Below are 13,081 nucleotides of genomic sequence, written 5' to 3'. Positions count from 1 at the left end.
ACGCTCCTGCGCGGAACGGGCTTGGGCACCATCACGTGACTAAAGTTGCGGACGCGACATTCCGATCTTTCATGATGAAATTCATGATTTCGATCCGAAGTCGCATACCCTCGTCTTCCCTCATTTATACTCTGGTGACACTCCGTCTCATCTGCGCGTTCCACATCTCTTCGCACAGTCAGAAGCTCTCATTCTGTAACCATGTTCAAACGTGTCGAGAAGCGCATACGCAGAAAAGAAAAGGAAGAAGAGCTTGGCATAGACGACGACATGAAGGAAATGCTCGGCATGAACGACACAGACTCAGACGAGTCTGACTCTTCTGACTCTTCTGGCTCTGACAACGGAGGAGACGTGCCTGTGAGACCAGAGGTGGAGAGCAGGGAGGAGGGGGAGGAGGGGGAAAATAGTATGGCGGAAGAAGACGAACTTTCGGACGACGATCCGGAGGACGACATTCCACCTATGAAGCTTTCACGAGCTCTCCAAAATCCGCTGTATCTCGTCCAAGAGGAGCCTGAAGTGCAAGGATGCATCATATGTCCTAGGAAGCTCTTCAAGAATTCTGTCATGATCGATGTGCACCTCAAGTCCAATGTGAGTTTCTGGTCCACTCTGTCCCATGTAAAAGCCTCATAGCATGTCAGGCGCACACGAGACGGTTCTCTCGCTTCAGAGATATTGCTATGGATCATGACGCGGAAACAGACGTCCGCGAGATTTTGGATGGCGTACTCGTACTACCCCAGCCAGAGAAACAATCCACGGAGGGTGAATTGTCGAAACGTGCGCTGAAGAAAGTACGGTGACGATTTCAACGCCTCACCGACTACGCTAACACTCGGCATGCGCGTCGTAGAAAGCCAAGTTGGAGGCGATCAAGGTGAAGAAAACAAAGCAAAGGGCCATGAAGGCTAAGCACAGGACAAAAAGGGAAGCGAAGGCAAAAGCGGAGGGTGCTGCCGGGTCGGACGCGGAATCCAATAGCGAGGACGAAGCTGCGCCCGATCCTCCTCCGAAGAAATTCAAGGCCATCCACACAACAGACGTCGACTCACGGGCACCTCAGGTCAAACAAAAGCCACATGACGAGAAGCTGAACGCACGGAAACGTCGCCCTCGACCTTTACAGCACGAAAAAGCGGCTCCGATGAGCCGAGCGATGCCACCCAACCCGTCTCTGGCAAAACAGGTTACCACCAAGGGTGCCGTACGAAAACGGCCTCGGGCGTCGACGTAGTTCTGGACTCTGAGTATGTATTACGTATAGTCTATAGCAGCAGTTATTGTCCGCGAAGATAAGTTCCATAAGTAAGCAAGGGATAAGGAGCGGATGCGCGACACCATAAGGTGCAAATGATACACGGGAACTGCAGGCACAAAAATGGGGGGAAACGGGCATGGGATCGATCACCGGAGACTCTGCAACACCCGGTCAGTCATACGGAGGACCTGCAACAACAATGTCAGCCACGGATTGCATTCCAGTCCTGCCGACACGAGACACGGACCTCATGGATATCGGGTCGACTTTCCGGCTTGACCTTCAACATCGAATCAATGAGGTCCTTTAACCCTTGTGAGTACGCCGATGCGGGGTGCTTGTATTGGGCATTCATCACAGCCATAGCTATTGAGCCACCCTGCTCCGTGGTTTGCGTGTTCTCAAAAGGCGAATGGGAGTAGGCGAGCGCATATAGAAGACAACCGAGGGACTGTAAATTCGCATGTCAGTTTAAGGTAAAGGCAGCCAGTCAGTGCCACACACCCAAATATCAACCGCTTCTGTGATGGTGATTCCAGTCTTGACATCGAATAGCTCTGGGGCACGATAAGACATGGTGCTTTGCTCCGCAGCGATATCCTGCAGGATGCGTTAGCTTCCTGTTGATGTCAGTTACACGAAGAGCAGACCTGCTGAAGAAGTGCCTGAGAGCGATTCTCAATCTTGACACGGGCCTTTATTGTGCTGCCGAAATCCATCAGGATGGGTCGACCGTCATCGGAGATCATAACGTTCCTGGTGACGCTTAAGCGTCTTCCTCGATAATGCCAGCGAAAGATGAGACGCACCCAGGCTTCAGGTCACGGTGAGCATACGGTACGAGTTCAGTCTGTCCTGACGCCGCATGACCGTTTGCGCCCCCATGTTGCAACCTCTCCAGCTCTTCATCTCCGTCGAACAATGGCTCGTGTTCATGATCTTCACCGGGACCGTTCTGTGATACAAGTGGGGCGCGGCTTGAGGTTGAGGAGGCTCCGTGGTAAGAATATCCGCCTTCACCGTCGCCTTCTGGCTGTGGGAACATTTCATCGTCTTCTGAATGGCGGGGTGAGTTTGGAGCAGACGGTGCGTGGCGTGAAGTCGGCTGGGTTGAGCGCGAAGAGAACGCATCCATCTTGGTCCCGACGGGGCCGTGGTAGTTGTGCATTGCGCGAAGAGCTTCGCACGTGCCTTTGAAGTACTGAAGCATTTCAGTCTCAGAGAAGTGGGTGTTGTTGATGGAGTTCGCGTTGATCGCGTCCTGCAGGTTGCCGCGCTTGTACAATGGGAGGAAGAGGTAGACGACCTGGCCGTCGCCGTTGGGATCCTGAACTACGGCCGAATCCTGTTGGACGCGTTTTGTGAGCAACAATGACATAATTCGCCTATGGTGCAGACCCACCATGATATGGATAATGTTAGGATGTCTGGAGAGTGTTGGTCGCAAGGTCAATCCAGGACAAAGCCAGGTTCTAACAATGGGAGGACTCACTTGAAACGCCTGTACGCTTCGACCTCCCTCATTGCTTGCCGGACATCCTCTTGACCACTGGGACAGCGTATCTTCTTCAAAGCAAATTGCCTCTACATGAACAGTCAGTTCGACTCTCATTGACGGAGATAGATGACAGCATACGCCGCTGTGCTCGTCCTGAGCGAGATAGACAAATGAGAACCCTCCCTCTCCTAGAACACGGATGATTTTGACTGCAGATGCAGATCTTAGTACCTTCGCACATGGGATTTTGTGTGGCACGTACATGTCCTGCCGTTGATCTTCACTTTGGCAGACTGCTGGCAAACGCACGAAGAAAGTGCCCAAAACGCATCCTTGACTTGGTATTTGAGACCCTCGAGGGTGTGCATTAGTTGGGGCGGGAGTGCCATGGTGGGATAAGGATGATGCACAAGAGATGTGCCGAGCGGTGAGAGGAATACAAGTCGGTGGAGAGAAGGGGAAAGCGATGAGATGGAGGGCGGCGTTGACTTGGCGGTGATCTGAGGGAGCAGCTGTGCGCGGGCCGGCGCGTGCGCGGTTCGGCGCGCAGCGCGCGCGGAAACGTCGCTGCAGCACCTTGCTTCTGCCACACCTTCGGATCCTGCTCTTGTTCCTCTTCCTTCTACACCGCCCTCACCCCGCGTCGTTCTTGTGTTATTCCTGCTTCCACCATTGCCACGTATCCAAGGCCATGGCCTCACAAGTCTTGTCCGCGGTCTCTGTAAATAGTGCCACTACCCCCTCGCTCATCCCGTCATCCACCACCGACAAGTCCCTCAAAGTTCGTGACGCGTCCATCCAACATCCTCTAGACGTGTCCTGATTCAAGTTGATAGCGCAAACTAGAAGATGCCTTGCAGAGTCTCGACGAAGCCGTCGGCCCCACGGCCACTCCCTCGGGCTCCCCAGAGCAACTTGTCCCCAAACGTCTCCGCACATCTCGCTCAATCTACTCTATGCTCACGAGGCTCAGTAAGAAAGACAGTAACAAGTGCGTTGAGTGCATTTTTGCTTTCCGCACCGTATTCTCAACAACCACTCCCAAGGTCTGCCGACGACCTCCAGGGGTTGTCCAAGACTGCCCCTCACCTAGCCGCCATACTTTCTCGCAAAGCCTCCCGAGCGGCCAAGGGCTTCCCATTCAAGCTTAACCATGCGAGCAAGTTTCCCGGAGGGTCGTCGCCAATTGTCGACTACAGTCCGTCATCCTCCCCCCAGTTCTTCGCTCGCCTAGCGACATTCAAGCCGACCACATATTCCAACAAGCCGGCTGCCATTGACGCTGTTGCGGCCGCGAGGTGTGGATGGGTCAATTCGGACAAGGACCGACTCCTGTGCAAGATTTGTGGAGTCTCATGGATAGTCGCCGACAGCAAGGGCATGACTCGCGATGCGGGTATGTAGGAAGGAACTTCGAAAAGTAAGATTATGCTGACAAGTACGGGTTATAGCGAACGTACTTGCCGGGAAGCAGCGTGGCCAGCTGGTTACCGCTCACAAGGATGGATGCCCTTGGAAAGCTCGTCAATGCGACGGTCAGTCACTTGGGAATGTCTCCAATATATGCACTCATCTCACCACCAGAAACCATCAACCGAGTGTCGTTGATGTCCCCACTCGCCACTATCCGTGAAGTCAAGGCCAGGGCGATGCTCCTGGATGGCGTCATGGAAGGTGTGAAGATTGCTCATCCCCTTGTAAGTACAACCCTTCCGAAGTCGGCGAATCCGGCTCACGCATTTTCACAGAGCAACCTTCAAGTCCAAAACTTGGTTTCCATCATCGGTTCTGTATCACTTCCTGCTTCGGCGGACCTCGACGATTCCGAAACCTCTTGTATGTCCGACTCTATCTCCACCGTGCGGTCCCCGCAGAAGGATCCCTCCCAGAACGCCATACTTGCCGCAGTCTTCGGCTGGGGCATTGCGCCTCCACCCACCGCATCTACAGCATCGACTTCTGTGTCACGTGCTAGTTCACTTGCCCCTGGTCATCCTCAATCCCGCCTCTCGATTTCTCGTGCCTCATCCGTCTCTCGAGCCGGGACCCCTTCTCCCATGTCGGCTTCATACGGACTTGCCGCCTCCGCGTCCTTATTGTCGCAACATGCTCTCTCAACGAGCGCCCTTCGTTCAGACACTGCCCTAATCCACTGCCCGCTTTGTCAGCGGCGGGTTGGACTCTGGACGTACGTTCCCAAGCCCACGGAAGAGGACGACCCGATGACGGGACAGCCCGCACAAAGCACCCCCGCGAGGCCGCAGCCAACACTTGACATCCTGCAACAGCACCGGCCGTACTGCGCGTATGTAGTTCGCTCGAGCTTCATCCCCACTATGCCCGCACCCCCCACCCCAATCATCAACGGACACTCGCGTTCCTCGTCGGCCGCGTCTACCGCCTCGGTGTCGCTGGTCTCCAATGGGTTTGGGGCCCAGAGCGCGATGGAGGGCTGGAGGGCTGTCATCAACGTCGTTCTGCGCTACGGGACGGTACAGCGCCAGCGACTAGGGATGAACCGCTCGCAGAGTGCGCAGGTGGACGATGGCTGTGCTTTTGTGGAAGGGCAAACGGAGGAAGTAGACGCTGTAGATGCTATGGTGGCAGGGGTAAAGAGGAGTGGAGTGAGTATCTCCGGTCTCTCTTGTCAACACAGTCCGCTAATCACGTCTATGCAGGGTTCGGCCTTGATGCGCTACGTCAGAGGCCTTTTGAGTTGAAGGCACAGGGGACATCAAGAGGTCACCACTCGCACTATTTGTTAAGATTGCTTCAATATGCTATCCCAGATGCTACGTACAATCTCGCTCTCGACTTGCTCATATGTACTTGTATCCCACTCATTGCAATCGCACCGAAGACTCATTTTCATCGGAATAATTGCTACGTTCCGACATTCGGCGGACCATGAATCACACATCGTTCGAAGTTGCGAGGTCGTACGCCGTGTATTTACTCTTGCGCGTGAGCGTAAAAAGTCTAGCTTCTTCGTCCCATACAACGTATGTGTCTTATCCGTGTCCATTCTCGCGCTGGTATATTGATGTCGTGTCCTATCAGGGGGTCACTGCCGTTGCTATTGCTGGTGAAGTCAGGACTCGCGCTCAAGGCAGCGTTGGAAGCATCAAGCCCTTACTTCCACGGCCAGCACCGCGTCGTTGTCAAAGGCCACCCCACCTTCATCGACAACCCCGCCTCCGAGGGGCGGGGGCGAGACGGGATCCCAGGGGGCCAGGGCGGATGGAGGAGGGAATGACGCGATCATGATTTGCTGCCGGAGCTAGCCGTCTGTCCTCAAGGCTCACGAGGCTCAACGTTCAACCCTCAGCGACGTTCGAGGACACGAACCCGACATCGTCGTATTACTCATGATATCTCTAGCCTGTGTCCTCCGCCCTGGGATCCCGTTTCGACTCCCACATTGTCCTGGGTAGGAGCCTGGCGCTCATCTATAGTCACCCTTCATATTTTGATATGACAGGTGGCACGGTGACGATCCAGAGCGAATGCTGAATGTACCTCCTAATGTAGTACCCGCTTCAGGTAGTTACAGCTACAGCTACGGCGCGATAGGCTTCGCGAGCACCAGCACAGCGCCAGGTCTAACCCACATCTTGAAGTCTCTTGGTGTGCGTACTCCGCCTGTCAGGTGACGATGTTTCGAGTGGCTAACGTTGTAATCCAGGCTACACAGTACCCCTCAAACGTTCAAAAGGCGGTCAGTCAGGTCAGATTCTGGGATTGCGTTGACGCACGACCAACATGTGTCCCCGGTGGCTCGCTGTCGTAGTGCAACTCGTCTTTCTCTTCTCAAGCCTCCCCGAGATATCTTTGTTCGCTCTCGCGACGAGCCCGCATACGCCGAAGTCGCTTCACACTCCTTTCCTCTTCGCCGTGCTGGCCACACTCCTTTTCAACACTCTCTTCACCACCTTTGCCATCATTCTCGCGGACCCTTCCCACAACACGAAACTACCATGCCCTGATCGTGTCCTCTTCGCGATGCTCGACGGCGCACCAGCGCTTCTCAAGACCGTCGGCATGCTCGATCTGCACCTGCTCTGGCAGCTCGCACAGCTCAGCTGGCGCCTTCGAGGCGTCCTGCGCTGCGCCGTGTGCGCGGTCCTCAACCTGGCACGCAAAGCAGTCGAAGCCCGGCGCACGCTCTGGGCAGCCGGCCCGGCGCTAGTCTCCGGCGTGCGCTCGACCTGGGCCGCCATATGCGCATTCACCGTCGTCGCGCTCGCATGGGCTCGTGTGGCTCTCGCGTACGCACGCGTGCTGCTCGCGATGTACCGCTTCGCATCGGTGGTGTATGCAATCCTACGGCATCGCGGGCCCCTACGCGCGCGGACGGACCGCGCCGCCTTCGTTGCACTCTTCACGACGCTCAAGACTCTCACCCTCGAGATCTGCGGCTTCGCCGTGCACTCATTCGTGGCTCTGTCCAAGAGCGGGTTTCTCTCCGTGGGCGCTCTCCGGACGACGCTCCCGCTCACGCTCCGCCTGCTCGCGTTCTCGTGGTCGCTCTCGTGGTCGCTCCTCGAACCGCGCCTGCGCCGCACCTTCCTCGCGAATCCCGGATCCGAACCCCTCCCAGCACCTCCCGCGTCCGCAGTCAAATTCGCGGCGCCTCCGCCGCCAGTGTACGTCGCCGCTCCGCGACGGGTGCGGCGGACGACGGCTCTGCGCGAGCTGCGCGCGCACGCCCAAGCCGCGGTGTCATTGGCGATTCCCGGAAGCTTCTTCCCGGTCAGGAGTAGGAAGGTGTCGGTTGCCGCGTAATTTTGACAGATTTGCTTCCTTCTGTGCTGTATTCCGAGCTCCTCGAGGGCTCAGGGTGCCGGATGTGCGGCTGGTGGATGATGCGGACACTGCGGATTCTTGAGTTTTGGATTGGACTTTGGACTACTGTCGTCTTTGTAGAGCACATACCTTTCCTCGTACGGACACTGTTTCATTGGACATGGCTTTCGAATGTTGTACACATGGTTGCAATTATCTCTGACGTGGTTCCCGATTAGCATAATGGTCGAGGAAGCCGCTGTCGCAGTGTTACAGCCGCAGTCCGACGATTACCCCTTGCAAGGGTTAGGGGCTCGGAGTCGGATGTTAGGCGGAAAGCAAAGCGGACGCTTTCAACGCTCCCGCCTTCCGACATTAGGTTGCCGGTGCGGACGACTACGGCAATTGAAGGAAACCGCAGCACGATGACCCTATCGACCTACAATGTCTCCTGTGTACGTTTTCGTATATAAGACCCGTGATTTCTGAGCAACAAGGCATGATAACATACCTCATCTCCCAGTCTCGCTCAGTTCATCTACGCTCAGCTCAGCTGCCTTCGCCTACGCTCACCTCTTCGACACTCGCCTCGCATACACTTGCTCAATCAAATAACTCTTCGACACTCAACTCGCCTACCATCAACACCTCCTCACACCAACTCATCATCACCATGCTCTCCCCCACCAACTGCCTCCGCCTCAGCTCGACCACCATGCCTCAGGGCGCCCCCAAGGCCATCGCATTCTCACCCGAAGAAGCCATGGCGATGTACCCTTCGCGCGCCGAACAGGTCTCTCCCCCGCCCACTTCCCACCGCGCGCTCCGCGACCGCTGTGGTGTGACCCTCAACATCCGCATGGAGTATGCCACAGCAGGGTCGACCAAGCCCCGCCGTCTCATCAACGCTGCCCCGGGCAACATCAACACCGAGCCGCACCACGCCAAGCTCCCGCGCCGCAAGGTCGTGGCGAAGATCGTGCACCCGGCCAGCCCGAAACCCGAGACCCCTGTCGAGCCTCCCGCGCCCACCCCGATCTCCCAACCGCCCGCGGCCAACGACCCGCAGCTGCAGGAGATCCTGCCGGCGATGCACGTCTGCTTCGGGAACGCCCACCACGCGCGCCGGATGGGCTTCACGCACTGCGTCGAGGTCGTCTACACCTACGCCGAGCCGCAGCGGGACCGGGTCCTCCGCGGCGGGGACGTCAAGCGCCTCCGCCTCACGCTGCCCCGCGACGTGCGCGAGCGGAGCGCGTCGCGTCTGCGGCTCACGGAGGCGCAGCTGCTGCTCGCGCGCGACTTCATGCTCGACGTGGTCCCGGCGGCGGACGCGACGAAGCCGGCGGGAGACGTGAAGATCCTCGTGAGCGTGCCGGCGGGGCGTCCGACGGAGGCGATGTGCATCGCCGGCACGTACCTCGCGCACGCCGCGGACCGGGACGCGGAGGAGATCCTCAGGTGCATTGACGAGGAGGAGGAGGCGGTGCTGAGCGTGTGGAAGGGCGAGGTGTCAGAGATCGAGGCGGCGCAAGTGAACAAGGTTGCATTTCTGCCCGCGAGCACGGGCACCTGCCGGGAGTAAACCACAGGATGGACCTTTTACGTAGACGTTCAGACTGAGATAGACCGCGCGCCTGGAGTCGCAGCATTGTAAATTGTACTATACCTTCGGTTTTTGAACATACTAGACGGACCATGAAATCGCAGCGCAAGTGTCTGAGTACATTGTTTTCCCTATAATCACCCTTCCGGCCAACGTTTCAAGCGAACAAGCATTGTTGTTGTCGTTGTTGTATTCCCGTTTAACGCCCTTCAGGGCCGAGCCCTATGGTAGGCGGTACGCTACGTGTGTGCTAGGTGTGTTAACTACAGCCGAGTCTGGGATGATAACATAGAGGCGCCCTCGCGGACGCCCCAGGTAGCGGCCAGGGGTCTGGCCAAGGGAGTAAAGTACGGAGGGGACTGGTGAGACCGTGTGGGGACCGTGAGGTGGGTATGGTAGCGGGTGGGTGTGGGAGGGGCATGCGTCTGCGTGGAAAACCTCTGCACCTGCTCCCGGCCATTCAAGGCAAGGAGGACGAGATCTAAACCTGCTGCCCGTCAAGGGTGGCCAATGGGCCCCCGGGTCTCGCCTCTTGCCGCAGTCAGGGGTACGTCGGGTGGTCCCCCACCCTCCGTCAGAACTCCCTCGCCCCCTAGAGCAGGGCCGAGGCCTGCAGTGCATGGCGCCGAGGCGCAGTGGGACTATAGTAGGTATAATGTAAGGGCAGGTATAGTAGTAGGGGAGCGTGGGGGTCAAGGGCGGGTACGAGCGGGGCGGGTGCGTGGGGCAGCAGTACGAGTGGGAGCACCAGCGGGTCGCGGGCGGGACTGTCGTGTCGCGCGGGGCGAACAAGCATGGTATGTGCGCAGCATTGGCTTACAGCCAATCTTGATCATCTTCTGGGTGTCCTGTGCCGTCGCGAGTGGGCGACGGCATGATTCCGCAATGTGCCCAAGGCGTGAATTTGGGTGAAATCATGCCTTGGCTCGGATCAGTGAAGAGCTTGAACCGCGACGGCAAATGTAGCAATCACCATGAGCTGAGATCCTCACGTTCCTCTCTGTAGGGAGGAGGAAACGGTAGTTCCCATGGCACGCCGTGTGGAGGCAACGCCCAATACTTCTGCACCCTCGCACTCTCTTCTCGCAAGAACCCTTCGCTCCCTTTCGTGAACCTGTCCGCAAGTCCTCCACGGCCCTCCTCATCCGGCTCCAACCACTCAACCTCGTCGACTAATGTGCGCAAGAGCTTGCAGTGTTCTTTCACGACCTTCGCATAGGTAACCCTCCCCCGGAACCGGTTCTTGCTGTCGCCTTCCTCGCCCCACCCCAGCCGCAGGTTGCGCGGCTCGAGCAGCAGCGTGTGCAGCGGAACGCCCGCCGCGGCACGTTCGATGAGGATGGGCAGGACCTCGGCGAAGTTTCCCGCGAGCTCCACAGCGGCCTCTTCCTCCTCCTCCTCCTCCTCCTCCTCTTCCTCCTCCTCCTCCTCCTCCTCCCCTTCCTCCTCCTCCTCCTCCTCCTCCTCCTCCTCCTCCTCCTCCTCCTCATCGTGCTCTTCCTCCTCATCGTGCTCTTCCTCCTCATCGTGCTCATCGTGATTGTCGTGATTGTCGTGCTCGTCGTGCTCTTTGTGTTCGTTGTGCTGGTGGTGCTGGTGGTACTCGTCCTCGTCCTCGTACGAGTTTGGGATGGGCATGACTGTGCCGAGCACGCGCAGAGCCGGGCACTTTGGCGGGGCCTCGCCACAGAGCACGCGACGGAGCAGCTGAATCGTGGTCAGCGCTTGCTCGTCGTCCATCGTGTCCGGATCCGGGAAGACGACGAGCTCGGTGAGCGACGTGGCGTGGTCCAGGTAGACTGCGAAGAGGTCACAGTGCCATTGGGTTCCGAGCTGGAGGTGCAGCACGTGCAGGGAAGAGAACGGTAGGAGCGCTGGAAGGCTCTCGGCTAAGGCGTCTACTTCGTCGCCGAGCTCCGGGAAAACGAACAGACGGCCGTGCGGGCGTGGGGAGGCGTAGGGCGTCTTGGTGGTGAGGGGCCCTTCAGCGACGAGGGTGATAGTGCGTACGGTTTCGCAGATCATGGCACGGTCCAAGAAGGGGATGAGCGCAAGGCGAGGGAAAGCGGCGGTCGGACTCGTCTCTTCGAACATTTCCAGACACAGGCGTGGACGGTGGATGTAGACATGGGCGTCATCGGGAAGGACGAGGACGCGGAGGAACGCGCAGCTCCAGGTCCAGTTGAAATCCACCAAGGTCAAGTTGCGTAACTGCGGTAGCGCCACCGACAGGTGCTCTGGGGGCGGGTGAAGATCGTACAACCCGTGGCCATTGCGAGCACCGCATACATGCAGATACTGGAGCGAAGGGGTGCGAGAGAAAACCCGGGGGAGATCGGCGAGTTGCTCGCCCCGGTTCTTGACCGGTGTGAACGAGAGCCAGAGGTGTGTGAGATTTGGGAATGAGTCAAGGGGGAGAGTGGATTGTACTGGGGCAATGACAAGGCCCCGAATCGTTGAACGACCCTGAGGGAAGAAGTAGCTCGGCTTCCTGAGCTTCCTGAAGGTCCCATGTGCGTCGAGCACGACGCTCTCAAGAAGGGGTGATGAGGAAGGGATGAGTTTCAGATACTCGTCGTAGTCCCAGGAGCCGGAGATATGGAGGTGTTGTATCTGATGAGCGCGTTCGAAGGTGGAGAAAGGGTGTGAGTCGATGCGGTTAGCGTAGGTTTTGATTTTCAGCGTCACAGTAAGAGGAGCTTGGTCCGCGCGTTCGAGGAATAAACGAGCCATCGAACCCAACTTCCCGTCGTCCTGGGTGACAAGAAAGGCCCAAAAGGGCTTGCATCCGATAATGACGTGGCGCCAGGTTCGGCAAACATGAGTGAGTCTGACCAGTAGCCGCATATACCCTGAGGTGGTATGCACGTCATCTGTGGACAACGCGCGCTGGATGGTTGGCTCTGGAAGATACTGTGTGAGTGGTGCGAGAGCTTGTCGAATGGTGAGGATGAAAAGGTCTTGAGGAAAAGAGCTTATGAGCAACGGATTATTCTGAATGGGCGCATCATGAGCTGCCATATCCTGCTGCAGTCAACAGCAGATGCATCATTAGAAACCTACACGGTGTTTCCTGAATGGTTCCATGTTGTCGAAAGTGCTGTTGAAATGCCGACGCCGCTGGCCCGCTGCCAACCGCGCGCGCGGGCCATCGCCAAGCGCTGGAAGTCTCACGATCCTAACACGCTGCTCGCTTTGGATGTCAGCGTCGTCTCCAATGATTGAACCACTTCACTATCATGTACCATTTCTCGCTTGACCCATTATTTTCTGCACCGCAATTCCGAGGAAATCCCCCTTCAGTCACGGCCGCTCCATTCGGTCAACCACTCGCTACTCGGTAGTACTACTCGTGGGACTACTAGGCGGGACACTTCCAGATAACCTTCAAGTTGGCAGCCTGTGAGCTTCCTTCATTCAGAACAGCTACTCGTGGAACTGTCGCTGTTGCATGTGGGCAGCATCCACGCCTACGACCTTGGTTAGTGTCTGTTTCTCAGGTGGATGTCCCGTGGCCGAGGAGACGGCGCTGCTCTGTAAGTACCCCAGATTGCGGACGGCTGGTCGTTCCCGCGCACCAATAATATCTCGCACATTCCATAGGTTTCATTCAGCCAAGTTTCGACTTGATTTCTTCCTGAGATTCGTTCCGAGTGCATGTTTCCGGTTGCCTGGGTCCTTCCCTTTGCAGACCCATCCCCCTCGACCGGGGGGGGGGGGGGGGGCAAGATTCCGCGTCCATGCTGTGCTTGCTAGGGCTTCCGTCCAGTATTCCGTGGCACGGAGCGTTTGGTGGGCGCACTGGACCCCGCCTGTCGTAAAATTTGCTGGTGAGCACTCACTCAGGTCCAGTCTCCTTGACCGATATTCCCGAACCTCAGAGGACTCTGCGGCTCAAGCCAACCTAGACCCTCCTTCGAACGCATGA

General features: G+C 57.5%; 6 protein-coding genes across 6 annotated transcripts; 4 read left to right on the top strand and 2 right to left on the bottom strand.

Moving 5' to 3' along the window:
* Positions 1-201: 201 nt before the first annotated feature.
* Positions 202-1,315, top strand: BXZ73DRAFT_96342 (uncharacterized protein; the record flags this gene model as incomplete). Its single annotated transcript, XM_048027046.1, has 4 exons — positions 202-597; positions 648-800; positions 860-1,210; positions 1,271-1,315. The coding sequence occupies 4 exons, from the start codon at positions 202-204 to the stop codon at positions 1,313-1,315; spliced, it is 945 nt and encodes a 314-aa protein (XP_047883340.1).
* A 95-nt stretch (positions 1,316-1,410) lies between these two features.
* BXZ73DRAFT_38836 (Pkinase-domain-containing protein) lies at positions 1,411-3,151 on the bottom strand (the record flags this gene model as incomplete). The annotated part of the gene is made up of 9 exons (XM_048018259.1): positions 1,411-1,452; positions 1,512-1,715; positions 1,769-1,864; positions 1,915-2,020; positions 2,074-2,609; positions 2,667-2,691; positions 2,757-2,848; positions 2,901-2,971; positions 3,025-3,151. The coding sequence occupies 9 exons, from the start codon at positions 3,149-3,151 to the stop codon at positions 1,411-1,413; spliced, it is 1,299 nt and encodes a 432-aa protein (XP_047883339.1).
* Positions 3,152-3,453: 302 nt separating this feature from the next.
* Positions 3,454-5,482, top strand: BXZ73DRAFT_96340 (zf-C3HC-domain-containing protein; the record flags this gene model as incomplete). The annotated part of the gene is made up of 7 exons (XM_048027045.1): positions 3,454-3,543; positions 3,599-3,753; positions 3,809-4,158; positions 4,214-4,297; positions 4,347-4,459; positions 4,511-5,386; positions 5,441-5,482. 7 exons carry the CDS (start codon positions 3,454-3,456, stop codon positions 5,480-5,482), a joined length of 1,710 nt encoding a protein of 569 aa, XP_047883338.1.
* A 1,042-nt stretch (positions 5,483-6,524) lies between these two features.
* Positions 6,525-7,547, top strand: BXZ73DRAFT_96339 (uncharacterized protein; the record flags this gene model as incomplete). Its single annotated transcript, XM_048027044.1, has 1 exon — positions 6,525-7,547. The coding sequence occupies one exon, from the start codon at positions 6,525-6,527 to the stop codon at positions 7,545-7,547; it is 1,023 nt and encodes a 340-aa protein (XP_047883337.1).
* A 673-nt stretch (positions 7,548-8,220) lies between these two features.
* BXZ73DRAFT_96338 (uncharacterized protein) lies at positions 8,221-9,132 on the top strand (the record flags this gene model as incomplete). The annotated part of the gene is made up of 1 exon (XM_048027043.1): positions 8,221-9,132. The coding sequence occupies one exon, from the start codon at positions 8,221-8,223 to the stop codon at positions 9,130-9,132; it is 912 nt and encodes a 303-aa protein (XP_047883336.1).
* A 990-nt stretch (positions 9,133-10,122) lies between these two features.
* BXZ73DRAFT_73505 (uncharacterized protein) lies at positions 10,123-11,886 on the bottom strand (the record flags this gene model as incomplete). The annotated part of the gene is made up of 1 exon (XM_048021907.1): positions 10,123-11,886. The coding sequence occupies one exon, from the start codon at positions 11,884-11,886 to the stop codon at positions 10,123-10,125; it is 1,764 nt and encodes a 587-aa protein (XP_047883335.1).
* Between the last annotated feature and the right edge of the window lie 1,195 nt (positions 11,887-13,081).

Source organism: Epithele typhae (genome assembly GCF_022376455.1).
Source record: "Epithele typhae strain CBS 203.58 chromosome Unknown BXZ73scaffold_2, whole genome shotgun sequence".
Classification (NCBI taxonomy): Eukaryota; Fungi; Basidiomycota; class Agaricomycetes; order Polyporales; family Epitheliaceae; genus Epithele; species Epithele typhae.
The sequence above is the reverse complement of the archived record's forward strand: the minus strand, read 5'-3'. Positions and strand labels throughout refer to the sequence as shown.